Source organism: Rhinatrema bivittatum, chromosome 1 (genome assembly GCF_901001135.1).
Source record: "Rhinatrema bivittatum chromosome 1, aRhiBiv1.1, whole genome shotgun sequence".
Lineage (NCBI taxonomy): Eukaryota > Metazoa > Chordata > Amphibia > Gymnophiona > Rhinatrematidae > Rhinatrema > Rhinatrema bivittatum.
Window position 1 is genome coordinate 515,315,795 of NC_042615.1, and position 22,974 is coordinate 515,338,768.

General features: G+C 41.1%; 1 protein-coding gene across 1 annotated transcript in view; it reads right to left on the minus strand.

Annotated features, from left to right (window-relative positions):
• The window catches only part of LOC115098784 (olfactory receptor 1E1-like), a 43,181-nt gene extending 20,988 nt beyond the window's left edge, over nt 1-22,193 (minus strand). Inside the window, exon 1 of the mRNA XM_029615722.1 lies at nt 21,256-22,193. Within this exon, the coding sequence (XP_029471582.1) occupies nt 21,256-22,193 (938 nt within the window). The remainder of the gene's footprint in view (nt 1-21,255) is intronic.
• Between the last annotated feature and the right edge of the window lie 781 nt (nt 22,194-22,974).

Sequence of the window (22,974 nt, forward strand, 5' to 3'; positions counted from 1 at the left end):
ACCTCTAATGCTGTGCCTGTCTGTCCAGCTTGGATCTTAGATATTTCATATGCTCAATAGTTTTCATGACCTTCATAATAGGGGCCATTTTCCCTAGATGTTTCTTAGGTGCCAACATTAAGGGGCGGATTTTAAGAGCCCTGCTCGCCTAAATCCGCCCAAAACCGGGCGGATTTAGGCGAGCAGGGCCCTGCGCGCCGGGAAGCCTATTTTACATAGGCCTACCGGCGCGTGCAGAGCCCCGGGACTCGCGTAAGTCCCGGGGTTCTCCGAGGGGGGCGTGTCGGGGGCGTGTCGGGGGTGGTCCCGGTCATCGCGGCGTTTTCGGGGCGTGTCGGCAGCGTTTTGGGGGGGTACGGGGGCGTGGCTACGGCCCAGGGTGGTCCGGGGGCGTGGCCGCGCCCTCCGTACCCGCCCCCAGGTCGTGGCCCGGCGCGCAGGAGGCCCGCTGGCGCGCGGGGATTTACGCCTCCCTCCGAGAGGCGTAAATCCTCCAACAAAGGTAAGGGGGGGGGTGTAGACAGGGCCGGGCGGGTGGGTTAGGTAGAGGAAGGGAGGGGAAGGTGAGGGGAGGGCGTTAGAGGATTCCCTCCGAGGCCGCTCCGATTTCGGAGCGGCCTTGGAGGGAACGGGGGTAGGCTGCGCGGCTCGGCGCGCGCCGGCTATACAAAATCCATAGCCTTGCGCGCGCCGATCCAGGTTTTTAGCAGATACGCGCGGCTCCGCGCGTATCTACTAAAATCCAGCGTACTTTTGTTTGCGCCTGGAGCGCAAACAAAAGTAGGCTATTCGCACTCCTTTTAAAATCCGCCCCTATTGTTTCTAGTGCTATAGAAAACTGATGGTAGTTGCACTCTAGTTCATCCTCTGTGTTACAGAGGCACTGTGTAAACTACAAAGTCAACATAGGTTGATATTGTAGATTTGGACTTGAGTAGCAGTTTTCTTATTCCTGTGAGCTCTTTAAGATCCTTTGTTATCAGCTGAAGTGCATAAGTACAGTTAATAGCTTCTAGGAATTCATTAGATGCCAATGGAACCACCACACTCTAGCGGCCAACCCATTCCAGAGAGTTATTTCCTGAACGAAGGAAAGGGAACTCTCCCCAGGTGCAGCCAGCTTATCTCTTAACATCCTCTGACCCATGTGGAACCGTTGTCCACATGGAAACCTTCTCCACGTCAACTCGCCATGCTTGAAGGCTCGGCCTCCACTCTAGGGACCAACCCATTCCAGGCAGCCCTTTCCTGCTCAGGGAACTCTCCCCAGTTGCAGCCAGCCTATCTCTTAGCACCCTCTGACCCATGTTGGATCGCTGTTCACATGGAAACCTCCTCCGCCTTGTCGAAAATGCTGACCTTGGACTTGTGAATATGCTGATGGCAGAACCAGTCTGGGCTAGACACCTTGGTCTGAACCCAGTGGGCAACGTGTACAAGTTGCACAAAAGATCTTACAGTTTCAGCAATTCAAGGTCTGAATTGAGAAAGTGAATAACAGGAAAATGAGGCTATGTTTCTGAGTATGAAAATAAATCTGTGAAGCCAAGGACGTGCGTGTTAGGAGCTGATAAGGGGAAGAGAAACTAGGCCATGGTGACAGTTGGCATGATAAGGAAAAATGTGACCCTGAATGTAGGTATGGAGCAATCATGAGCTGATTTAGAGCAATACAATTTCTAGCTTGCAGTGCATATTATGAAACCTATAAAAACTGTTGGAAAGGAGAAGTAGTCAAGCAAAGCTGTTCTTTGACTGACCTGTGTACTTAATGTGAGTATAGCAGTAAGGTGTTTTATATTAATTTGCTTGCCATTTATAAGTTAGATACTTTGCTTCCTGTATAGGCCATTTGTCGCCTATCCAGTTTCATAACAATAACCAGATATTAATATAGCATGTAACAGATTTCAATTAATAAAATTTTTTATTTGCATTAAGAAGCTTTTGTAAATTGCAGTTTGTTCAGTGTCATTTTCTCTCACAATACAACAGTTAAAGTAAAATAAAAACAAAATGGCGACCGCGGCAGGACTGTGATCGTTTTAGTAGGCCGTGATAGAGGGTGACACTGAATATAACACCTTTTGTAAGAAATATATTCACGTTCCTGATATCTCCTTTAAAGCCGGAGTGATCAACCGTGCTTGGAGGGAGACGGAAATCAGGTCCTGTGTGAATAAAGGGTTCACGAGTACTCAGAATTAATGAGGATTAATATTTTTGGTTTAATGGATGATTTATGCTATATATCTCTTTGGGTCGCTATTGTTTGCAATTGCTTATTTTGCCTTGTGCTTGGCTGTTGGATATATTGTACAGTTGGGCGTACGTCGCCTAATCAAGAGGAACGGGATTTCGAGGGAAACGCTCAGCTTTAAAATGACAGATATGGAGAATAATGAGCTTAACGCCATAACCCTGAAAAAGATCCCCCAGCATACTACCTTATATATTGATAGTGAACAAAATAGTACGGCACTTCAATATGTCATTGCACTATTCCCATTTCAAAAGGAAATGATAAAGAAATTAAATGACAAATGGGTAAAATATGCAGCTAAGGACTCTTTTCTGTCTTGGCCTTTAGAGGGCTCTTTACAGCCTAGTCGATTGTATCCACTCCAACATTTCCTACAAGATAAGAAAAAGAATAAGGCTAGTCTGGAGAAACATTTACATATCTGGAAACTTTTTTCAGTAACAGCAGAGTTATATTATGCTGATGCAGAAATAAAAAAGGGAGTCAAGACAAAACATGAAATAGTGCAAGACCACCAAGAGTTACAAAAAGATGGTCCTCGGGACCAAGTTGCTGATCCGCCGCCTCACCCGCCACCGTATGTAATAACATGCCCAGTAGTAAAACCAGGAGAAATTGATGATTGGCAAATGCCAAATCCTGCTGGATATAAGCCTTTATACCCTCCTTTAGACGCACTATTAAATAAGGCAGAGAAACCTGAACATGGGGTAGCTGCCTTCCATGAAGAACCAAGTTACGAGATCAAAGGGATAGTACAATTGAATGAGATACACTTGGGTAGTGAGTCTCCTGTGATCCCGATAGGATTGGAAGGGGAACTTCAAAAATTAGAAGAAAATATTCAAAAGGTAGAAGGGAGCATTGCAAAGGAAAAAGCAATCCCCTATAAGGCCCGGAAACCCAATACAATAATGCAATGGGTATATGGCAGATTGAAGGCGGTAGATAAGGAACAGTATGGGGCCCGGTGGTGGGAAATAATAGAGAGGGAATTTACCAATGAGGACTTGCAGTTCTCAGTTATTAAGCTGGGACCAATCACCGAGGCCGATATAGAGACGCTGCAATCACTCATTACTGAAAACCTTGGTAAAAGTATAGACTTTAAATTTCTGTTGGAAGGATGTGAGCTATGGCGTCTATTCTTACAAGATTTTTATTCTGATGTGAACGTTAATACTCGATCACAAAAACCCAAAGAAGCGTTTCCTGTATTTGTGCGCTCAGACGTCCATAACCAACCAATGACAACCTACAAACCATACAGCCCCACTGATATTAGTACAATTGTTCAAAAATTACCAAGTATTCATAAAGGAGCTAGAATGTGGTTAGAAGCTGTCGATGCCAACACAGCAGGAACACAATTGGCCATAGGTGATTTCAAAGCACTATGTGCAGCATGTGGTATAAATCTTGCACAGCTGTCTGTAGTTAGTGTGTGTCCCGGTTTAGTTACTCCTGCCGTAGATGGAAGCCCGTTTCAGGGACGAGATAGAATAAATCTAGCGAAGGGTTTGGATATATTATATCCAACTACAATTGATTTTACAGCCATAACGGCAGGGAAATGGGATGGTAGTGGTGATTTCTCTGCACATTTGACAAAGTGTATGGACACATATAAGGCACAAACTGGACAGGATGCTGATGTACAGCCTAACATCCCAGTGTTCTTGCATTTGTTTTATGCTACTTTACCAGCAAACATGCAGACAAATTTGAATAATGTTGTGGCTTTATCTACAAAGGCATGGCCTGAGGTAAGGGCAACACTGTTACATTTTGCTTCAGTACATGCAAAAATGTTACAGACTCCATATAAAGAACAGCAGAAAATAGCCAGTAAATTAATGACTATGCAAATTGCAGATTTAGAAGAAAAGAAAAAGGTCAGATGCCATGATCACAGTAACAATTTTCCACAAGATCCTAATATACCGGATGGTATACAGGATTGTTATGTGATGCAAAAATCACCCTCAGAAATATACCAGGGAGGATATGGCCCATATATCCCCCGGGGTAGAGGAATGCAAAGAGGTAGAGGTGGCCGTGGCCTGACACAGGGTAGAGGGAATAGGCCATCACCAGATAGAAGAGCTCATGTAGAATGTTGGAATTGTCACACAGTGGGACATTATTCAACTGAATGCAGACGGCCAAAGAACCCTAATTCCTATCATGCACAACCGCCGGTACCAGACCGTTGGCAGCCTAGGCCGCCTGGGCCGCAGTCCGCACAACAGACACCCTCACAGTTTCCTGTGTGGGAGCCAGAAAGTTACTGACATAAGGCAGGGAATGCAGGAATCGTCCAGGGTGATACTGTATTCCTACAGACATCAGAGCCATTTGTTCAATTATTAGTAGGCCCACAACAAGTTCCAATGCAATTTTTAATCGACACAGGAGCCACCTCTTCTGTTATATGTGTTAAGCCAATTGCTGTCAGAAAATCACGTGAAACCAATACTACTATAGGTTTTGATGGTAAGCCTAGTGAAAAACATTTAACTGAATTAACACCTGTGGCAATTAAGACTACACAGGGCAGAAGGGAGGCATCCGTAAAATTTTTAATTGCCGAACATTGCCCAGTGAATCTCTTAGGTCGAGATTTACTCACTCAATTTGGTTTGACATTAACCTTTAAAATTCCCGATTCTAAAAGCATCCTCTCACTGGTTGCTCTAACGAGTAAAGAGGAGAATGTTGAGATTCCTGATGAGTGGAATTGGGATAAACTACCATCAGAATTATGGAGTACGGAAGAAGCCCCCTATGGAAAGGCAAAAACAGCTCCTGCTTATCGGATTAAAATAAAACCATATGAGCAGGGTCCATATGTGAATCCTTACCCAATTAATAAAAAATTGACGGAGCCTACGATGCGTCAGATTGCGAGACTATTAGAAAATGGTATTATTGAGGAATCAGAATCACCCTATAACACTCCTCTATTCCCTGTACCGAAAGGAGAACATGATGTTAGAATTGTTCATGATTTACGTGCTTTAAATGAAATGGTAATCCCACAATATCCAGTATGTGCCAATCCATTGACGCTTTTGCAAACTCAGCCAATACATAAGTTTAACTCAGTTATTGATTTGTCTAATGCATTTTTTGCGATCCCCTTACATGTGGCTTCCCGTGATTTGACATCATTTGTATTTGGTAACAAAGCGTATCGGTGGACGCGACTTCCACAAGGTTTTACAGATAGTCCAACTGTATTCTCAAAACAATTGAACAAGGATTTAGAAAGGTTTAGGAGTAAATTACCCAAATCTGTGTCCTTATTTACATACGTAGATGATATCCTGCTTTCCACAGACAATAAACTGGACTGTTGGGAATGGACCTTTAAATTGTTACAGGTATTAAGTGAAGCTGGATATAAGTGTAATCGACAGAAATGCGTACTAGCTAAGACGCAAGTAAACTTTTTAGGTCAAGTTATATCATCCAAAGCAAGACATATTACAAAAGATTTATTGTTAGAATTGCAAAAGCAAGAACTTCCTCAGACATTAAAACAACTTCGTGGATTGCTGGGAACCTTTAATTATTGTCGCCAATGGATCCCAGGCTACTCAGCTCGTATTTCTCCTTTATTACGGCACTTACACGTACCGGCGGGTACTATTTCCAACACACAAATTGCTTTAACTAAGGAGGATGAATTGTCCATACATGATATATTACAGACCTTATTACGAACTGAACCCTTGCGTACTGTAGACCCTCAATTAAAAGTGCATATATGGGTTCGAGATTTAGGTAACACATGGGCCGCCCTCGTAAATCAAGATGATACCCCAAACCAAGCAGTGGCATTTTTATCCGGTTCTTATAGTCCGGTGGAAATGGCGCTGCCTGAAATCCCAAAATTACTGACAGCCATTGTTGCTGCAATTGGAAAATGGAGAGCGATCATGCCATATTGCACATTAGTATTACACTGTGATCATTCGATACATCATATGCTAACCACCAGTAAAGCGGCATTGACCGCCACCAGATATGGTAAATATCAGATAGAATTAAATGGCAAAGATATAGAAACTAAACCCCTCACAAAAGCCCAAAATAAATTATTAGATTGGTTTTTCCCTAATATAGAACAGCCTCAAGTAGAACGGAAAGATATCCCTGAACTGTTGTTAATCCGATTCAGTCCTCTTGAGAAAGGATTGATTTGGTTCACTGACGGAGCACAGAAAGGCCAACAATCTGCATTTGCAGCACTAAATGTTACACCTGAGTTAGAAATAATTACGAAAATACAATATCAGACAGAGAAAGGTGTAACTGCTCAGGAAGCTGAACTGTTAGCGGTGATAGCTGCTTTAAAGTCGACAGGGCTAAAGGAGCACTGTACTATATATACTGACAGTTCATATGTGGTTAGCTCCTTACAATATCATTTACTTAAGTGGAAAAGGAGAGGAATGATTACTGCCACAGGTCAACCTCTACAACATATTCAAGATTGGAAACAAATATTGAAAATATTGTCCAAAAGGGAAGGCATAGGTACCGAGACTGCAATCGTATGGACACCTGCACATACAGAGCATACAGACTTTGAGGCAAAAGGTAATGATTTAGCAGATAAAGCAGCCTCTGAGGTGCTGTCTGTAAATCTAATGATTATGCAGACCCGTTTTAGTTCAGAATTAACTCACACTCCTTATCCAATGAGTAGTGATATATTTCATGAACAACCGAGCGGTGAGGAATTAGAAAAGTGGAAATCGCTTGGATGTTACCAACGAGGAAAAACATGGTTACATCCTAATGGTAAACTTTGTGTCACAACCTCGGAAGTTTTAAGATACTTTGCTGCCTGGCACAGCACCTTGCATTTGTCTGCTACAGCGTTACTAGCAGGAGTACAGACTAACCATTGGAACCAGAATTTGTACGCTCTGGCTGTGCAGATAATTCATAACTGTCTAATTTGTTCCACTCATATAGCTCGCCGAGTACCTGCTGTGAGCCCTGGTAGCCTACCTATTCCTCAGGGGCCAGGTTTGGAGTGGCATATTGACTACACTGATATGATTGAACCAGTTAAAGGAAAACGGTATGTATTGGTATGGGTGGATGGTTTTTCACATTGGATTGAAGCGTTTCCGTGTACTAAAGAAACAGCCCATGTAGTAATCGATACTTTTATCCGCAATATATTACCTTCCCATGGATGTCCCATTAGACTTGTGTCAGATAATGGCACACATTTTAACAATCAAATAATGCGAGAATTGCAGGATATTTGCAATATAATCCATCGTAGAGTGTCAGTTTACAAGCCTACATCAAATGGCTTAGTAGAACGTTATAATGGAATCCTAAAAACGAAATTGAGAGTACTACTAGCAGCTCTAAATAAAACCAAAACAACAAAATTATATACCTGGCTGGATATATTACCATTGGCTTTAATGAATATACGAAATACCCCAGGTATACGTCATGAAATTACTCCTTTCCAATTACAGACAGGGAGAATTATGAACCCCATACAAGCAAAGACCACTGATACTCCAAGCGAGTATTGGAGTAAAATTCAGCCGATAGTAGCAATGGCTACTGATTTAGTCCAATCCAACTCGAGATTAGCGCCAAAATTGACTCTATCTTCTGTGTTCTCAATAGGTGATCAAGTTTTGCGGAAGAATCACACGCATAAAACTTGGAAGGATCCAATTTACGTCGGACCATTCACCATTACAGGACTAAGCCATACTGCTGCTAAACTGTCTGAACATTCCACCTGGGTACATTTGTCGGATATTCGTACCTATCGCCCCATCATCTGAGAATATGAATAACCGACTTCCTAGTGTAATTCTTGCCTGCGTTTTGCTGTGGTGGTGGAGTACTCCTAGAATCTCCTCTACCTTGGACAATGAATCATTGGATGAGAGGTTTAAACATAATCTATGGTTGCGTTTAGCAAACATTACACGTGTTACTTCCTTTTGCTTAATGATTAGTTCAGACTTACATACTATGTTGGGCTCATGCCTCATTCCGGTTTGTAAGGATCCAAACGATATTCACAATGATACTCAATTACCGGTTATTGGGGAAAAATGGACTTATGAATCGTCCATAAATTGGGGAAAGGTTACAAAAAATCTGCCTCCAGATGCTTTAGAGCTTTATACTCCGTATGTTGCAAATCTAGAAAACAACACTTGTGCACATATTGTGAACTGCAAAGACCAATGCCGTAAGTTGCCAGAAGGACAATGGCCCTGTAATAACCCCACAAACATCAGCTATAATTGGGCACATATAATTTTACCGCTTGGCTGGTTTTTTACTTGTGGAACCACAACATTTAATTATATTCCAGCTAATGTCAGTGATTGTACCTGTTGCCTAAGTAGATTAGTACCTATCTTGCCAAGCAAACCAAGCGCAGTGAAACATTTATATAAATCTCGTAAGATCAGAGATTTGACTTCTCTCACACCCTCGTGTGATGGAAATGTGTCATTATTAAATAGACACGAGACTATAGCTTCAGCAATTACTTTAGTAGGTGTACCTGGAATGGCCATGCATGCTGATAACCAAGTGTCAAAATTAGCTTGTAATTTAGCTAAAACTATAAATGCCACTTCACACGCTATTCCATTATTAAACCAAGAACAGACTGCTCTTCGTAATGCTATTGTTAATAACCGAGGCGCTATTGATTTTCTATTGCTACAACATCGTTATGGTTGCGAAGTTATGCCAGATATGTGCTGCTTTAACCTCACGGACAATTCATTAGCCATTGACCAACAAATACAGAAGTTAAAAACTTTTGCTGCAAGTATTCAAATTGATACAGGATCAAATATATGGGATAGTTTGTGGTCAATATTCCCAGTAGGATGGATAAGGAGCCTGTGTCAATATGCAATTATAATTATTGTAATTCTTATAGCGGTGTGTTGCTTTATGCAATGTATTCCAAATTTAATCCAAACATTTCAAAGATGCATAACTCACAGAATAACCACCAATATTAACCATCACGAATCTCATTATGCTGTCATGGCCCCAGGTCAAACTGAAACCAATTATGCTGTAATGATACCTGCTGTTATTGAAACTAATTATGATAATGTAATAGTAGAAACAGTAATAGAGTAGTAGCTGCTCCAAGATTGTTCCATGCATGTCATTCTATGTCACATACTGATAGAAGAATAGAGGGAAAGTGGAAAGTGAGTGTAGGTAAGTGGGAAGTAGAAAGGTGATGTGAAGAGGTTTGCAGATACTGAAGAACGGCTCAACATAGTCTCACAATGATGGAGGTGAGACAGGGACAAGTCCTGTCTCAAGGGAGGATTGTCGAAAATGCTGACCTTGGACTTGTGAATATGCTGATGGCAGAACCAGTCTGGGCTAGACACCTTGGTCTGAACCCAGTGGGCAACGTGTATAAGTTGCACAAAAGATCTTACAGTTTCAGCAATTCAAGGTCTGAATTGAGAAAGTGAATAACAGGAAAATGAGGCTATGTTTCTGAGTACGAAAATAAATCTGTGAAGCCAAGGACGTGCGTGTTAGGAGCTGATAAGGGGAAGAGAAACTAGGCCATGGTAACAGTTGGCATGATAAGGAAAAATGTGACCCTGAATGTAGGTATGGAGCAATCATGAGCTGATTTAGAGCAATACAATTTCTAGCTTGCAGTGCATATTATGAAACCTATAAAAACTGTTGGAAAGGAGAAGTAGTCAAGCAAAGCTGTTCTTTGACTGACCTGTGTACTTAATGTGAGTATAGCAGTAAGGTGTTTTATATTAATTTGCTTGCCATTTATAAGTTAGATACTTTGCTTCCTGTATAGGCCATTTGTCGCCTATCCAGTTTCATAACAATAACCAGATATTAATATAGCATGTAACAGATTTCAATTAATAAAATTTTTTATTTGCATTAAGAAGCTTTTGTAAATTGCAGTTTGTTCAGTGTCATTTTCTCTCACAATACAACAGTTAAAGTAAAATAAAAACAGCCTCTACCTTGAATATTCTCATTTGTATATCTGCTACATACACCAATTTTAAAAGACCAGCGAGAGCTCACTAGACGCCAATGGAAACATCCCACTCTAGGAGCGAACCCATTCTAAGGAGCCTTTTTCTGTGCAAAGGAAAGGGAACTCTCCCCGGGGCCAGCCTGTCTTGCCCCATCAAAACCACAGGGACCTCACTACCTCAGCTCTGCCAGTCTGTCTTGCCCCTATCAACCTTATGCCACTCTGCCTTGCTGCCATTCACTCTACTCCTTGTGGTGTTCTTGCCACTATCATGGTGTCTCAGTGTGTTGCTGCTAGTCTTTCTGCTTACTGTGTTCCCCCTTCAATGTGCTGTAGGATGTTGATGCCACTTGTCTTGCCACTTTTCCTATCGTACTGCCTGCAAGGGTTCATGTATTTGTTATCGGTGCTCTCTTTTGAAGCTGTGGTGTGTTTTTAACACTCTTGCTGCTGCTTTGCACCTCTCTTAAAGCACTCTTGCCACTCCTGGTACCCCTTTTCCCCTTTAAAGTGCCTTAGGCTATTCATACCACTTTGGTGCCACTTTGCCACAGTCTAAGTACCTTAGAGCTCTTTTCTTGTTCTGATGATTGCTCCCCAGAAGTTTCATCAGAATTGATAAGAAAACTCCAATTCTGCAGCCAAAAATAGGCTGCAAATACTTCCCCCTTTTGCTTTAATGGGAAAACGGACAACAAATAAAACTAATCGATGAATAGCTTTTCCCCCTATGAAAATAATGCAATGAATTTGGGTGCCGGTGAAACGAAAACCGAATCGAAACAAAAATTTTCCTTCTGCACATCCCTAGCGATCGCTACCGGCTTAAACACATTCATTAGACTTATCTTGGTCATATAATTGTTTTGAACTTACATACTTCTTCTCAACAAGCTATTTAGATTCCCGATGCTAATTTCATGTTGAATATTAATAGATTCTATTTCTAATTTATAGACCCCCCAATACAATTAATCCATTGAATTTTTATAAATCCCTATTTTAATAAATCCCAACAGGGCTCTTGTTTCGCCTGACCAAGATAAGTCTAATGAATTTGTTGAACATTGTGGAATTAGAAGGAGGTAGTTTTTATGAGTGAGTTTTTAGTATGATTGAGTGTGTATGGGATATGAGTGATATAATGTTTTTTAATTGAGATATTTAAAGGAGGTTGAATGTATTTTGATAACCACACAATTAATGGATGTTAAATGTAATTTGTTGTGTATGTAATAATTGTTTGAAGAATAATAAAAATTGTTTGCGATACAGAGACATTATAAAAATATTGATATGTGCTTTTATTCCATTCTGTAAGGAGTGTTCATATATCTGACCCTTTAGTCACTTTAGAGTTTTCTCTTTGTATAGATTGCAAATTCAGTAGAGAAGTGGCTTTGTCTTATCTTCTAGCTGGCTCAAGGGTCCACGATCATAACAATATGTGCTTGTATCCCACTCTGTAAGGAGTGTTCTAAAGATGAGGGACCTAAATGGTTCCCTCAGCAAGTCAATTTAAGGATGATGATAGAGGTTAACATGTTATTGACTTATGTCTAGGTTAAGGAAATTGAGACGGAATCAGAGTGAATAGCTTTGGGAGCAGTAAAAACAGCGGTACATCAAAGTAGATAAAGGTAATATCTTGTACAGTTACACAAATTATAATTATGTTTTTTGCATATATTTAATGAATTATAATAGTTTTAATGTAATATCTAATACATAATACAAATCATTAGAAGGTTTTTGTGATTTGATTTGTTTTTTTAACACAGATTAACAAGACAGAAAATGGTTAAGCATAATACACAGTAGCAGATGTTAAAACAGCGGTACATCAAAATAGATAAGGATTAACAAGACGAACGGCAAGGAATTTATAACTGTCATGAGACATAGATCATTCATTCAATATTATTAGAGTTCCCCTGAAGAAGCCACAAGGTGAAACAAGGGCCCGGTTGGGATAGATTTAATACACAAATATAATTTTTGGTACTATGTAATGTTTTGCTAAGATTGTGAATATAATGAAAATGTAAGGTAATATGTATTACTTATGTTGATGTTAACCATTGGAAAATCTTGTAAGGGATACTATGTAATTTTGCGCTTGGAAGATATAAAAGTTATTTAAAGGCTAATTTTGCACAAAGTATGAGTATGAATGTTGAGAAGGGTGGTATGGATTAGAGATGTGAATCGTGTGCCAGATCGTCTTAACGATCAGATTCGGCTGGGGGGGGAAATCTGATCGTTAAGATACGTGAATTGGAATCGTTTCCGATTCCAATTCACATCGCAAATTTTTTTTTTTTTTAGGGAGGCCCGCGCCGCTAAAAAAAAAACCCCACCAGACCCTTTAAATCGACCCGACCCTCCCAACCCCCCCAAAAAATTTTAAAATTACCTGGTGGTCCAGGGGGTCCTCGGGGGGCCTCGGGGAGAGATCCAGGGGGGCCTCGGGGAATAATTTCCCGTTCCCAGGCATCAGCTGTTCTAAAAAAAAAAAATGGCGCCGATGCCCCTTTGCCCTTACCATGTGACAGGGTATCCGTGCCATTGGCCGGCCCCTGTCACATGGTAGGAGCACTGGATGGCCTGCGCCATCTTTAAAGATGGCGCCGGCCATCTTTACTCATCAGCCCCTATTATAGAGTATAGTATAATAGGGGCTAATGAGTAAAGATGGCCGGCGCAGGCGCACGCAAGTTATAAAATCAAGGGTTGGCAAGGGGTTGCACAATTATGCACCTTGTGCGTGCCATGCTGCGCTGCCTTCCCCCATTCCCTACCCCTAGGCTGACCTTCCCACCCCTTCCCCTAAACTTTCCCCCCTCTAGCCCTACTCTAAATCCCCCCCCTGATCTTTATTTTACCTTTTGCGCCTGCCTCCGAGCAGGCGCAAGTTGTGCGCGCCAGCCCATTGCTGGCACACAATCTCTGACACAGCGGCAGATGGCCACTGTGCCAGAAGCCTCTGACCCCACCCCTGCCCCACCCCCAGACCACCTATGCTCCACCAATGCCCTACCCTTTTTTTCAAGCCCCGGGACTTACACGTGTCCTGGGGCTTTACTCACGCTGCCGGGCCTTTTGAAAATAGGCCCGGCACACATAACCCCCCTACGCATGTAAATCCTCCTGGATTTACACGCATAGGTCTTTGAAAATCTGCCCCTAAGTGTACCATATAGGGATACCTAGATCATCAGTTGTCCTTTATGCTGCTACCCACCCTTCAAATTCCAGTGAAAATGCCCTGCTATTTTCATGACGCTTATTAATCAGTCCTTTTGGGACTAAACTGCTGTGTTCCTGCTTGGCTCCAGGATGCCCTTTACTGCTGAGTGCAGCATATGTGCAAAGAAAGGATACCCTCATAGCCTCCAGTCATATTTATTTGTTTATTTTTCAGTATTTATTAACAGCTGTCTCCTTCAACTGAGGTGGTGTACAAGTGAACATTCATAAAATAATATATAAAAATAACAGTACAACACAACTTATTAAAGCAATATAACCTGTCACATGGCAGAAGCACAAGATGGCGCCGGCCATCCAGTGCTTCTACCATGTGACAGGATCCAGCCAATGGCACGGATACCCTGTCACAAGGTAAGGGCAAAGGACGGCCCGGTAGCCGGAGGACAGCCCGGAGCGGGAGATCACTCCCGGGACCCCCCCTGGACCACCAGTACCTGAAAAAAGGTTTTTGGGGGGTCGGGAGGGTGGGGGAAGCTAAGGGGTTACTTTTAAAGGGTCGGGGTGGGTTTAGGGGTTATTTTTGTGTGCCGTTTTTCCCGCCCTCCCCCAAAATGATAAGGGAAGCCCCACGATCAATATCGTGGGGTTTTCCTATTGTTTTGGGAGAGCCCCCGATTTCTGACGATTTTGAAAATATCGACGGTATTTTCAATCGTCCGAAGCCCGATTCACATCCCTAATATGCACTGCATAGAGAGTCAGGCTTCTTGCATTTTCCAGTTCAATTTTTGTCTGCACACTTCTATTTATGCTTTATGTTGTCTTTATTCTGTATTTGATGAGGGTCTGTCTGTGTTCTGCGCGTGTGACCTCAGTGAGGTATTCTGTTAGCGAGTAGTTTTTGTATAGGGGTCTATAGCAGCTTGGCTTATTTTGTTTTCCTAATAAGTGTTTCAGGGCCAGAAATCAAACCAGAAACAACAAAGGTTGGAAACTTTACTGCTATGTAAAGAAAACTGGAAGCCATAAATATTGGTTCTCTGTGGGGTAGTATGATGATCCTTATCTAATATATTTATAAGATATATGTTCTCCTTTGAACTTTAATACTTAGAATGAAATTGTTGGTACATTTATTATCAAATTTATTGGATCTTGTCTGCATTTCTACGACTATTTCTAGTGGGAATTATAATGGGGCCATAAAAGAAGGTATATCTCAGGGCTAAATCCAGCTGTCACTTTCACAATCTTCTTGTTCCTAGGGGTGGGTTCTTTTTGCAGGGAAGGCAGGCATTTTAGGGGAATCCCTTTATTTCTATTTGTTACTATGTCTTCACATGGATGGTGCTGCAGGGACTAGAAAAGACACAGTTTGGATGTTCAAAATTACAATTTACTGTGATGTCTTCAGAATAAATAACGTTCAATCAAGCAGAAATAACTGGTCCAAACTGCATCTGTGCTCAAACTGATTTCTTTCCCTGACATCCTCTTCCCTCTCTATCTCTGTACATATGTCCTCAATACAGGCTCCTGGGCTAAAGCTTACCCCTCCTGGAGTGAATGGGTAAGTGGTCCAGGTTGGGCAGGGAAATCCGAGGTGTCGGGAGGATGCCTTTATTCCTAAAAAATCATACCTGAGGTCCATGAGAGTCCTGTTCTTCTGATCCCAAGCCTTTGTCCTGTATCCCAAAGATCAGAGATCCCAGGGATGTGTCTCCAAATATTTTGTCTTTTCGCCCTGTCCTTCGAACACAGGACTCCTTCTGATGGACCTCTCTGGGGGAAAGTTCTGTTGCTGGAAGAAGCAGAGCTGAAATAGCCCAGCTTCAGTGTAAGGAAAGGTGGTAGAAAACTTCCTCACAAACCAAAAAGGAAGAAAACACTTTCAGGGTCTAAAACTTCCTCTGAGGTGAAGATTCTCCACTGAGTCTTCCCTGACAATGCAAAGGTTGCTTTTCCCTGGCCACTGGATATGGAGCTGGTCCCTACTCTGGAAGAAACCAGGTGGTTACCTCAATCAAAATCCCCAAATCCTCAAACTTCTAACAAAATTCTCTTTGTCACAAAAACCAAAGGCAGATTCTAACAGGGCAGGGGTTAACGGAAAGGAATCTTTCTTTCCAAAACACTAACAGTGTTATTCATCAAAACACATTACAACTTTAACATTTAAATGAGGGGAAAGGGAGGGGTTAGGGCGGGGTTTGGGTGTGGTAAAAAAATGTGATGCCGGTACTGCTGTTTTACACATTATCGTCAGCAGTAGCGCCGGAATTAACTACACCTTTCCCATTGGCGCTATGAGGGCAATAGTGTGCAGCGTGTTTATAGCAGAATGATGAATCCCAGGGTAGTCAGGCTGGGAGGCCCTAACTCAAATCAGAGGTAACAGAACAGATCCTCACTCTCCAAAATCCAAATCTAAATGGCTACACTTTACACTAACCTTTCCCCCTCAGGTGATCACATCATTGTTTTCTTGGATATATCAGCAGCTTTCGATACAATTGACCACCAAATTCTTATTTTCATCTTAAATCTATAGGTATTACAGGTACTGTATTACAATGGTTCATCTCATTTCTATCTGACCGTATTCAACAAGTCAATATAAATAACTACTCCTCCGATCCATACTCCATTGCATCAGGTGTTCCACAGGGTTCCTCTTTATCTCCTATTCTTTTTAATATCTATCTGTTACCTCTCTGCCGCATATTAGCCTCATTAAACATAAAATTCAAAATCTATGCTGACGATATACAGTTCATGGTACCATATAACACCTCTTGGACCCATACATTATCTTTAGTATCACTATATCTCACAACTATTGACACTTGGCTTTCTCATAATCGTTTGAAATTAAATCAAAAAAAACCAGAAATAGTTCATCTCTCATCAATCACTGATTCATCTATAGGCCCCCCTCCTCAACTTACATTCAATGGAATAACCATTCCCATATCAAAATCTGCAAAAAACTTAGGTATAACCATCAACACAGACCTCTCATTAAAACGGCACATATCCATGATAACTAGGAACTCTTTCTATAAACTTCAACTCTTAAAACGGTTACGTCCTTTACTTTTCTTCCATGACTTTCGGACTATTCTTCAATCACTCATCTTTTCCGGACTGGATTATTGTAATTCTCTATATATAGGTCTTCCAGAAAACACACTTCACTCACTCCAACTAATTCAAAATGCAGAAGCACGTATCCTAACAAATTCTTCAATAAAAAATCACATTACTCCAATTCTTCAATCCTTACATTGGTTACCAGTCAAATACAGAATACAATTCAAAATTTTATCCATTATACACTCCCTCATTTATACTCCCAATTCAGTCACTCTATGCTCCATTCTTCGAATATACAAACCAACCAGACATTTAAGGTCACTGGAAAAAAATCTTCTAGACATTCCCTCACCTCGACAAGCCCGCCTCGATATTACTAGAAAAAGAGCCTTTTCAGTCATAGGTCCCATTCTGTGGAATGCATTACCAGACTCCATCAGATCCATATCCAACTCCAAACACTTCAAAAAATCTTTAAAAACTCACTTATTTCAAACTGCATTTCATATACCACCTACCAAATAATTCACATTACATTCCCAGAATACCCACAAATTTAGTTTGATACCCAATTCTTTTTTACATAATTACTGAATTGTTTATGTTACCTATTTTATTTTAAACAATGTATTATTTTATATTAATGAAATTTTTGTAATTGTATATTCTCTATAAGTTAATTTACTCTTAATTTAATCTTCTGTCTTTTTATTATTTTATTATTTTATCTCTATTTTATTTGAATACATGTAAACCGTTTTGACTAAACACTGTTTGTAAAGACGGTATAGAAATACTTTTAAATAAATAAATAAATAACTAAAATAAATACCTCAGCCATCCTCTAGGGGAGGTGCTGTTGGGTATGGTTTGTCCCTCTAAAGTTGGCTAAACGATGGCAGGGAGCTAAGGCCATCTAGTGGATACCTAGCTGTCTCTACAGGTATATGTGTATTTTTATGGAGTGGATGGAGAGTAGTGTGGGATGCATGCATGTGAGTGACCTTGGACATGGCTTTTTTTGTGTCATCCATCATCAGCTGCTTCAGTTATTTTCACAAGTCTTTGTCTTTTGGTGTTGCCATTGGAAAAATTGCTGGAAGGGGGTTGGGCGCTTTTGGAATAGAGCAGTAGCCAACAATGTACAGCTTTTAACTGTTTCCCACAGAAGGGAATGGGAATTTATTTTGGAGGCATGATACTCTGAAATACTTATCCAGTGTTTCTAGTTTTCACGTGTATCTGAGACATTCACATTTTCTTGTTGCATGCCAAATTTGGTAAATTCCCATTCCTTTTTGTAGAGTTATTCAATCTATGGACAGCTTTTGGATATGAATCCCAAGTTTAATTTAAAATTCAGGAAGAACTTGAAGGTCTAGCTTTTTATCTAGGCCTTTAATTGTTAAACTTGGAAGCTGTTTTTCTGTAACACTTGTGTTATGGGGTTACTTTGTTTGTATTATTGTAATTTATTCTCTCTCATTAATGCCAATTATGTTTGTGAACATGTTTTTATAGTAGGTTATGATGATTTTAATGCTGCAGTGCCATATGCATAGTATAGACCTATAAAGAGATTTATTCAACCCAAAGATATTACACCCATATCCACAGCATAACCTGAATTATTCCAGTAGGATAATTCAGTAATGGGCTGATACAGTAAAAAACGCGGGAGAGCGGGCAAGCGCCCGCTCTCCCGGCGCGCACACAGGACACTCTCCTGTGCGCGTGATACAGTTACTTAATTTATTTAAATTAGGCCCAGCGGTAAAAAGAGGCGCTAGGGACACTAGCGCATCCCTAGCACCTCTTTTTGGACAGGAGCGGTGGCTGTCAGCGGGTTTGACAGCCGACACTCAATTTTGCTGGTGTTTGTTCTCGAGCCCGCTGGAAACCAGACACCAGCAAAATTGAACGTCCGGTTTTCGGCCCGACAACCGCGGGCCAAATTCAAATTTTTTTATTTTTTTTTTACTTTTTTTATTCTTCGGGACCTCCAACTTAATATTGCTATGATATTAAGTCGGAGGGTGCACAGAAAAGCAGTTTTTACTGCTTTTCTGTGCACTTTCCCGGTGCCGGAAGAAATTAGCACCGACCTTTGGGTTGGGGCTAATTTCTGAAAGTAAAATGTGCGGCTTGGCTGCACATTTTTCTTTCTGAATCGCGTGCGCATACCTAATAGGGCCATCAACATGCATTTGCATGTTGAGGGCGCTATTAGGTGCCATGGGTTGGATGCACGTTTTCCTCCCCTTACTGAATAAGGGCTAAGGGAAAACACGCGTCCAAGAGCAGGCTAACAGTGCGCTCTGTCGGAGTGCACTGTACTGTATCGGCCTGTAAGTAAGGTTGCCAACTCTCAAGAATTGTTTTGGAGAATCCAGAAATTACAGATTCACATCCAGGGTACAGATGCAGGCAGTTTAAAAAAAATGTATAAAATTATCGGAAATAAAAAAGAAAACTGAAGGACAAATCATGTTTATTATTTCATCTTCTCACTCCTTTCATATGTTCCTAGAGCTTATAATTCAATTAATGTCTACAATATGAAGGTTTAAGAGAACAACATGAGCAAACATGTATATTTAGAGGAAACTCAACTTGAATACCATAAACATTGATTTATTTATTTTAGATGAATACATGTATTTTGAATGCACCATCCATTCTGTGATCATATGCTGTTTTCTTTTTCTTAAAGAACTGAATGAGATTAACGAGCACCTACTGCTTGATAGGGATGTGAATCGTTTTTTGACGATTTAAAATATCGTCCGATATATTTTAAATCGTCAAAAATCATTAGGGCCACGATACAATACTAATTCCCCCGATTTATCGTCAAAAAATCGTAAATCGGGGGAAGGGGGAGGGCAGGAAAACCGGCACACTAAAACACCCTAAAACCCACCCCCGACCCTTTAAATTAAATCCCCCACCCTCCCGAAACCCCCCCCAAATGCCTTAAATTACCTGGGGGTCCAGCGGCGGTCCGGAACGGCCTCCTGCAATTGAATCGTGTTGTCTTCAGCCGGCGCCATTCTGCGCTGCCATTTTGCGGGGGTCCGGAACGACCGCTGAACGACATCCTGCAGTCGATCTCCTGCCGGCGCCATTTTCCGTACGGAAAACGATTCGCGGCAGGAAATCGCTCCCGGACCCCCGCTGGACCCCCAGGGACTTTTGGCCAGCTTGGGGGGGCCTCCTGACCCCCACAAGACTTGCCAAAAGTCCAGCGGGGGTCCGGAACGACCTCCTGCAGTCGAATCGTGTTGGTCTATAGCCGCCGCCATTTTGTGCCACCATTTTGCAAAATGGCGGCGCAGAATGGCGCCGGCTGAAGACAACACGATTCAATTGCAGGAGGCCGTTCCGGACCGCCGCTGGACCCCCAGGTAATTTAAGGCATTTGGGGGGGTTCGGGAGGGTGGGGGATTTAATTTAAAGGGTCGGGGGTGGGTTTTAGGGTGTTTTAGTGTGCCGGTTTTCCTGCCCTCCCCCTTCCCCCGATTTAGCTACGGACCGCCGCTGGACCCCCAGGTAATTTAAGGCATTTGGGGGGGGGTTCGGGAGGGTGGGGGATTTAATTTAAAGGGTCAGGGGTGGGATTTAGGGGGTTTTAGTGTGCCGGTTCACGATTTTAACGATTTTCACGATACTCTAAACACCCAAACGGCGACGATACAATTCCCTCCCCCTCCCAGCCGAAATCGATCGTTAAGACGATTGAGGACACGATTCACATCTCTACTGCTTGATAGCTCCTCCCATTCACAAACCATTTAGTCATGCATTTAAAAGTAACACAAATCCTGACACCACTTTATAAGCAAGATTCACAGTACAACTAGTGTGAGAGAGACCCTCCCAAAATCACAATGACAGACAAGAATCTTTTTATTAATAAATTTATACTACTACTACAATAATAAAGGGTACTAATAATCAAACAATAAAAAAGTCTCAAATTTGGTGAGATATTTTTATTATTAACCATAAAATTAATATATCCTGCCATAAACACATTATTTAAGAAAAATAAACTAGTGAGAAAATAGTTGCGAATGCATTTCTTCCACTTCTGGTTTTTTCACTGTTTTTTCAAAAAATATTTAAAAAATAATTTTTGCTATTGAGTATGCTAAACTAATGGTTAATAATTATATAAATTTTATTTGGGACTCATTTATAAAATTATGACAGAGCAAAAGAGGAATGGAATTCTCGGTTAATTTAATAACTTTTAGTACCTTTATCAGGGATTTATAACATTTTTCTAATGCTGCTTTTTTTAATGAAATTCCTAAATTTTGTGAGTGAACAACTTTAGCATCTTCTAAAAAAATATTGATTTCATTGATTTTTAAGGTACAAAGTCAGGCCATTGTGTAGCTTTTTCTTGGAAACTGAAGACATCTGACACTAAGCTCAGAGAAATAGGCAGAATGGAACTTAAGACCCTTCCAATAATCTGCTAGTATGAGATGCAAGTTAAAGCCATGTCAGAAATTGTTTCCTTCAACCATCTACTATTTTGAGTCAGTGAGGATGGAAAATGTCTCTTTTATATTGTGAATACTGGTATTCCTTCCATGGTCTATGTTTTCACTTTGAAAAAAATACTTTTCTCTGTAAAGTTTTTCTCAGTGCTGCCTTCACTTCCCTGTTCCTCAGGCTGTAGATGAATGGGTTAAGCATGGGAGATACCACATTATATACCACACTAGTGATCATGTCTTTTTCTAAGGAATAGCTGGAAGAAGGCCGGAAATACATGAAAATAAGTGTCCCATAGAAAAGCATCACCACAGTGAGGTGAGAGGAGCAAGTCGAGAAAGTCTTATGCCTTCCACTAGTGGATTGGATTTTCAGGATGGTAGTGATGATGCGGACATATGAGATCAGGATGATCAGGAAAGGCAGTATTGCAATCAGTGAGCCTTCTGTAAATATCACCAGCTCATTGATGGAGGTGTCTGTACAGGAAAGATGTAGCAGTGGTGTGACATCACAGAAGAAGTGCTGGATCTTGTTAGAGTTGCAGAAGGAGAGTCGGTATACCAACAGTGTGTGTAACAAAGCATTCAGAAAGCTGATGATGAAAGAAGCAGCTGACATGCTTAGACATACCTTCTTGCTCATTATTGTGATATAATGCAGTGGATTACAGATGGCAACATAACGGTCATATGCCATGATAGACAGGAGCACACATTCTGTGGTAGTGAAGACAAGGAAGAAATAGAGCTGGGTGATACACTCAGAGAAAGAGATGGTCTTCTTATTAGTGATGAGGTTTCTTAACATATTGGGGACAGTGACTGAGCTGAAACTCATGTCCACAAAGGACAAATTACAGAGGAAGAAATACATGGGTGTATGGAGCTGGGAGTTCCCACTAATCACTGAGATTATGGTTCCATTCCCCAGCAGATTCATCAGATACATGGCCAAGAAAATAAGAAAAAGGGGGGTGCTCAACTCTGCATGTTCTGTGAGGCCCAGGAGAAGAAATTCCGTCACTCCTGTCTGATTCCTCTGTTCCATTTTTATCCCCTTGCTATAGAAATCAAATAAAACATGAAACTAAGGAAATTGTGTCAGAAGTGCAGAAATATTAAGAATCTTTTTGTCAAAATTACATGTGATAAAAATCTATGACCAACAACTGAGCTTCAGACCAAAACCTGGAGAACAAATTTAGGGAAATGATATGAAAATGTCCGGGGAAAAAAGGGAATGAAGACAATTCATGCCTTTGTATTTTGTCATGTTCTAATAAAAGGTTTCAAATTATGAGAATAAAAACTAGGCACACCCTCAGGCTGCTCATTAATTAACTGAGCAGCCTGGGGATGAATGCCATGTTGCTGAATTGAATTAGAAACTGGTGGAAGGAGAAACAGCAGAGGGTAGTGGTAAATGGAATTCACCTTGAGAAAAGAAGGATGAGTAGTGGGGTGCCTCTGGGATTAGTCCTGGGTTTGGTTTAGTTCAATATCTTTGTGAAAAATATAAGAATAATTAGAGGGAAATGTTTGCATTTTTTGCAGAGTGTACATGCCCAATGAGAAGTGATCTAAGAAAGCTCTATGACTGCTTGAATATTTGACAATTAAAGTTCAATGCCAAAATGTGCAATCATGTATCTGGGATTAGACTCAGGATTTTATAATATTTCTGGACTTGTATTATAACTGGTATAATGTTTTGAACTTTGCATTCCTGCCCTCAAGTTCAATAAAGCTTTTTTGGAGTAGAATGTGATTTTGTATGACTGGACTGGTGAGCAAATGAGCCACAGAGAATGAAAAAAAAATCCTAAGGG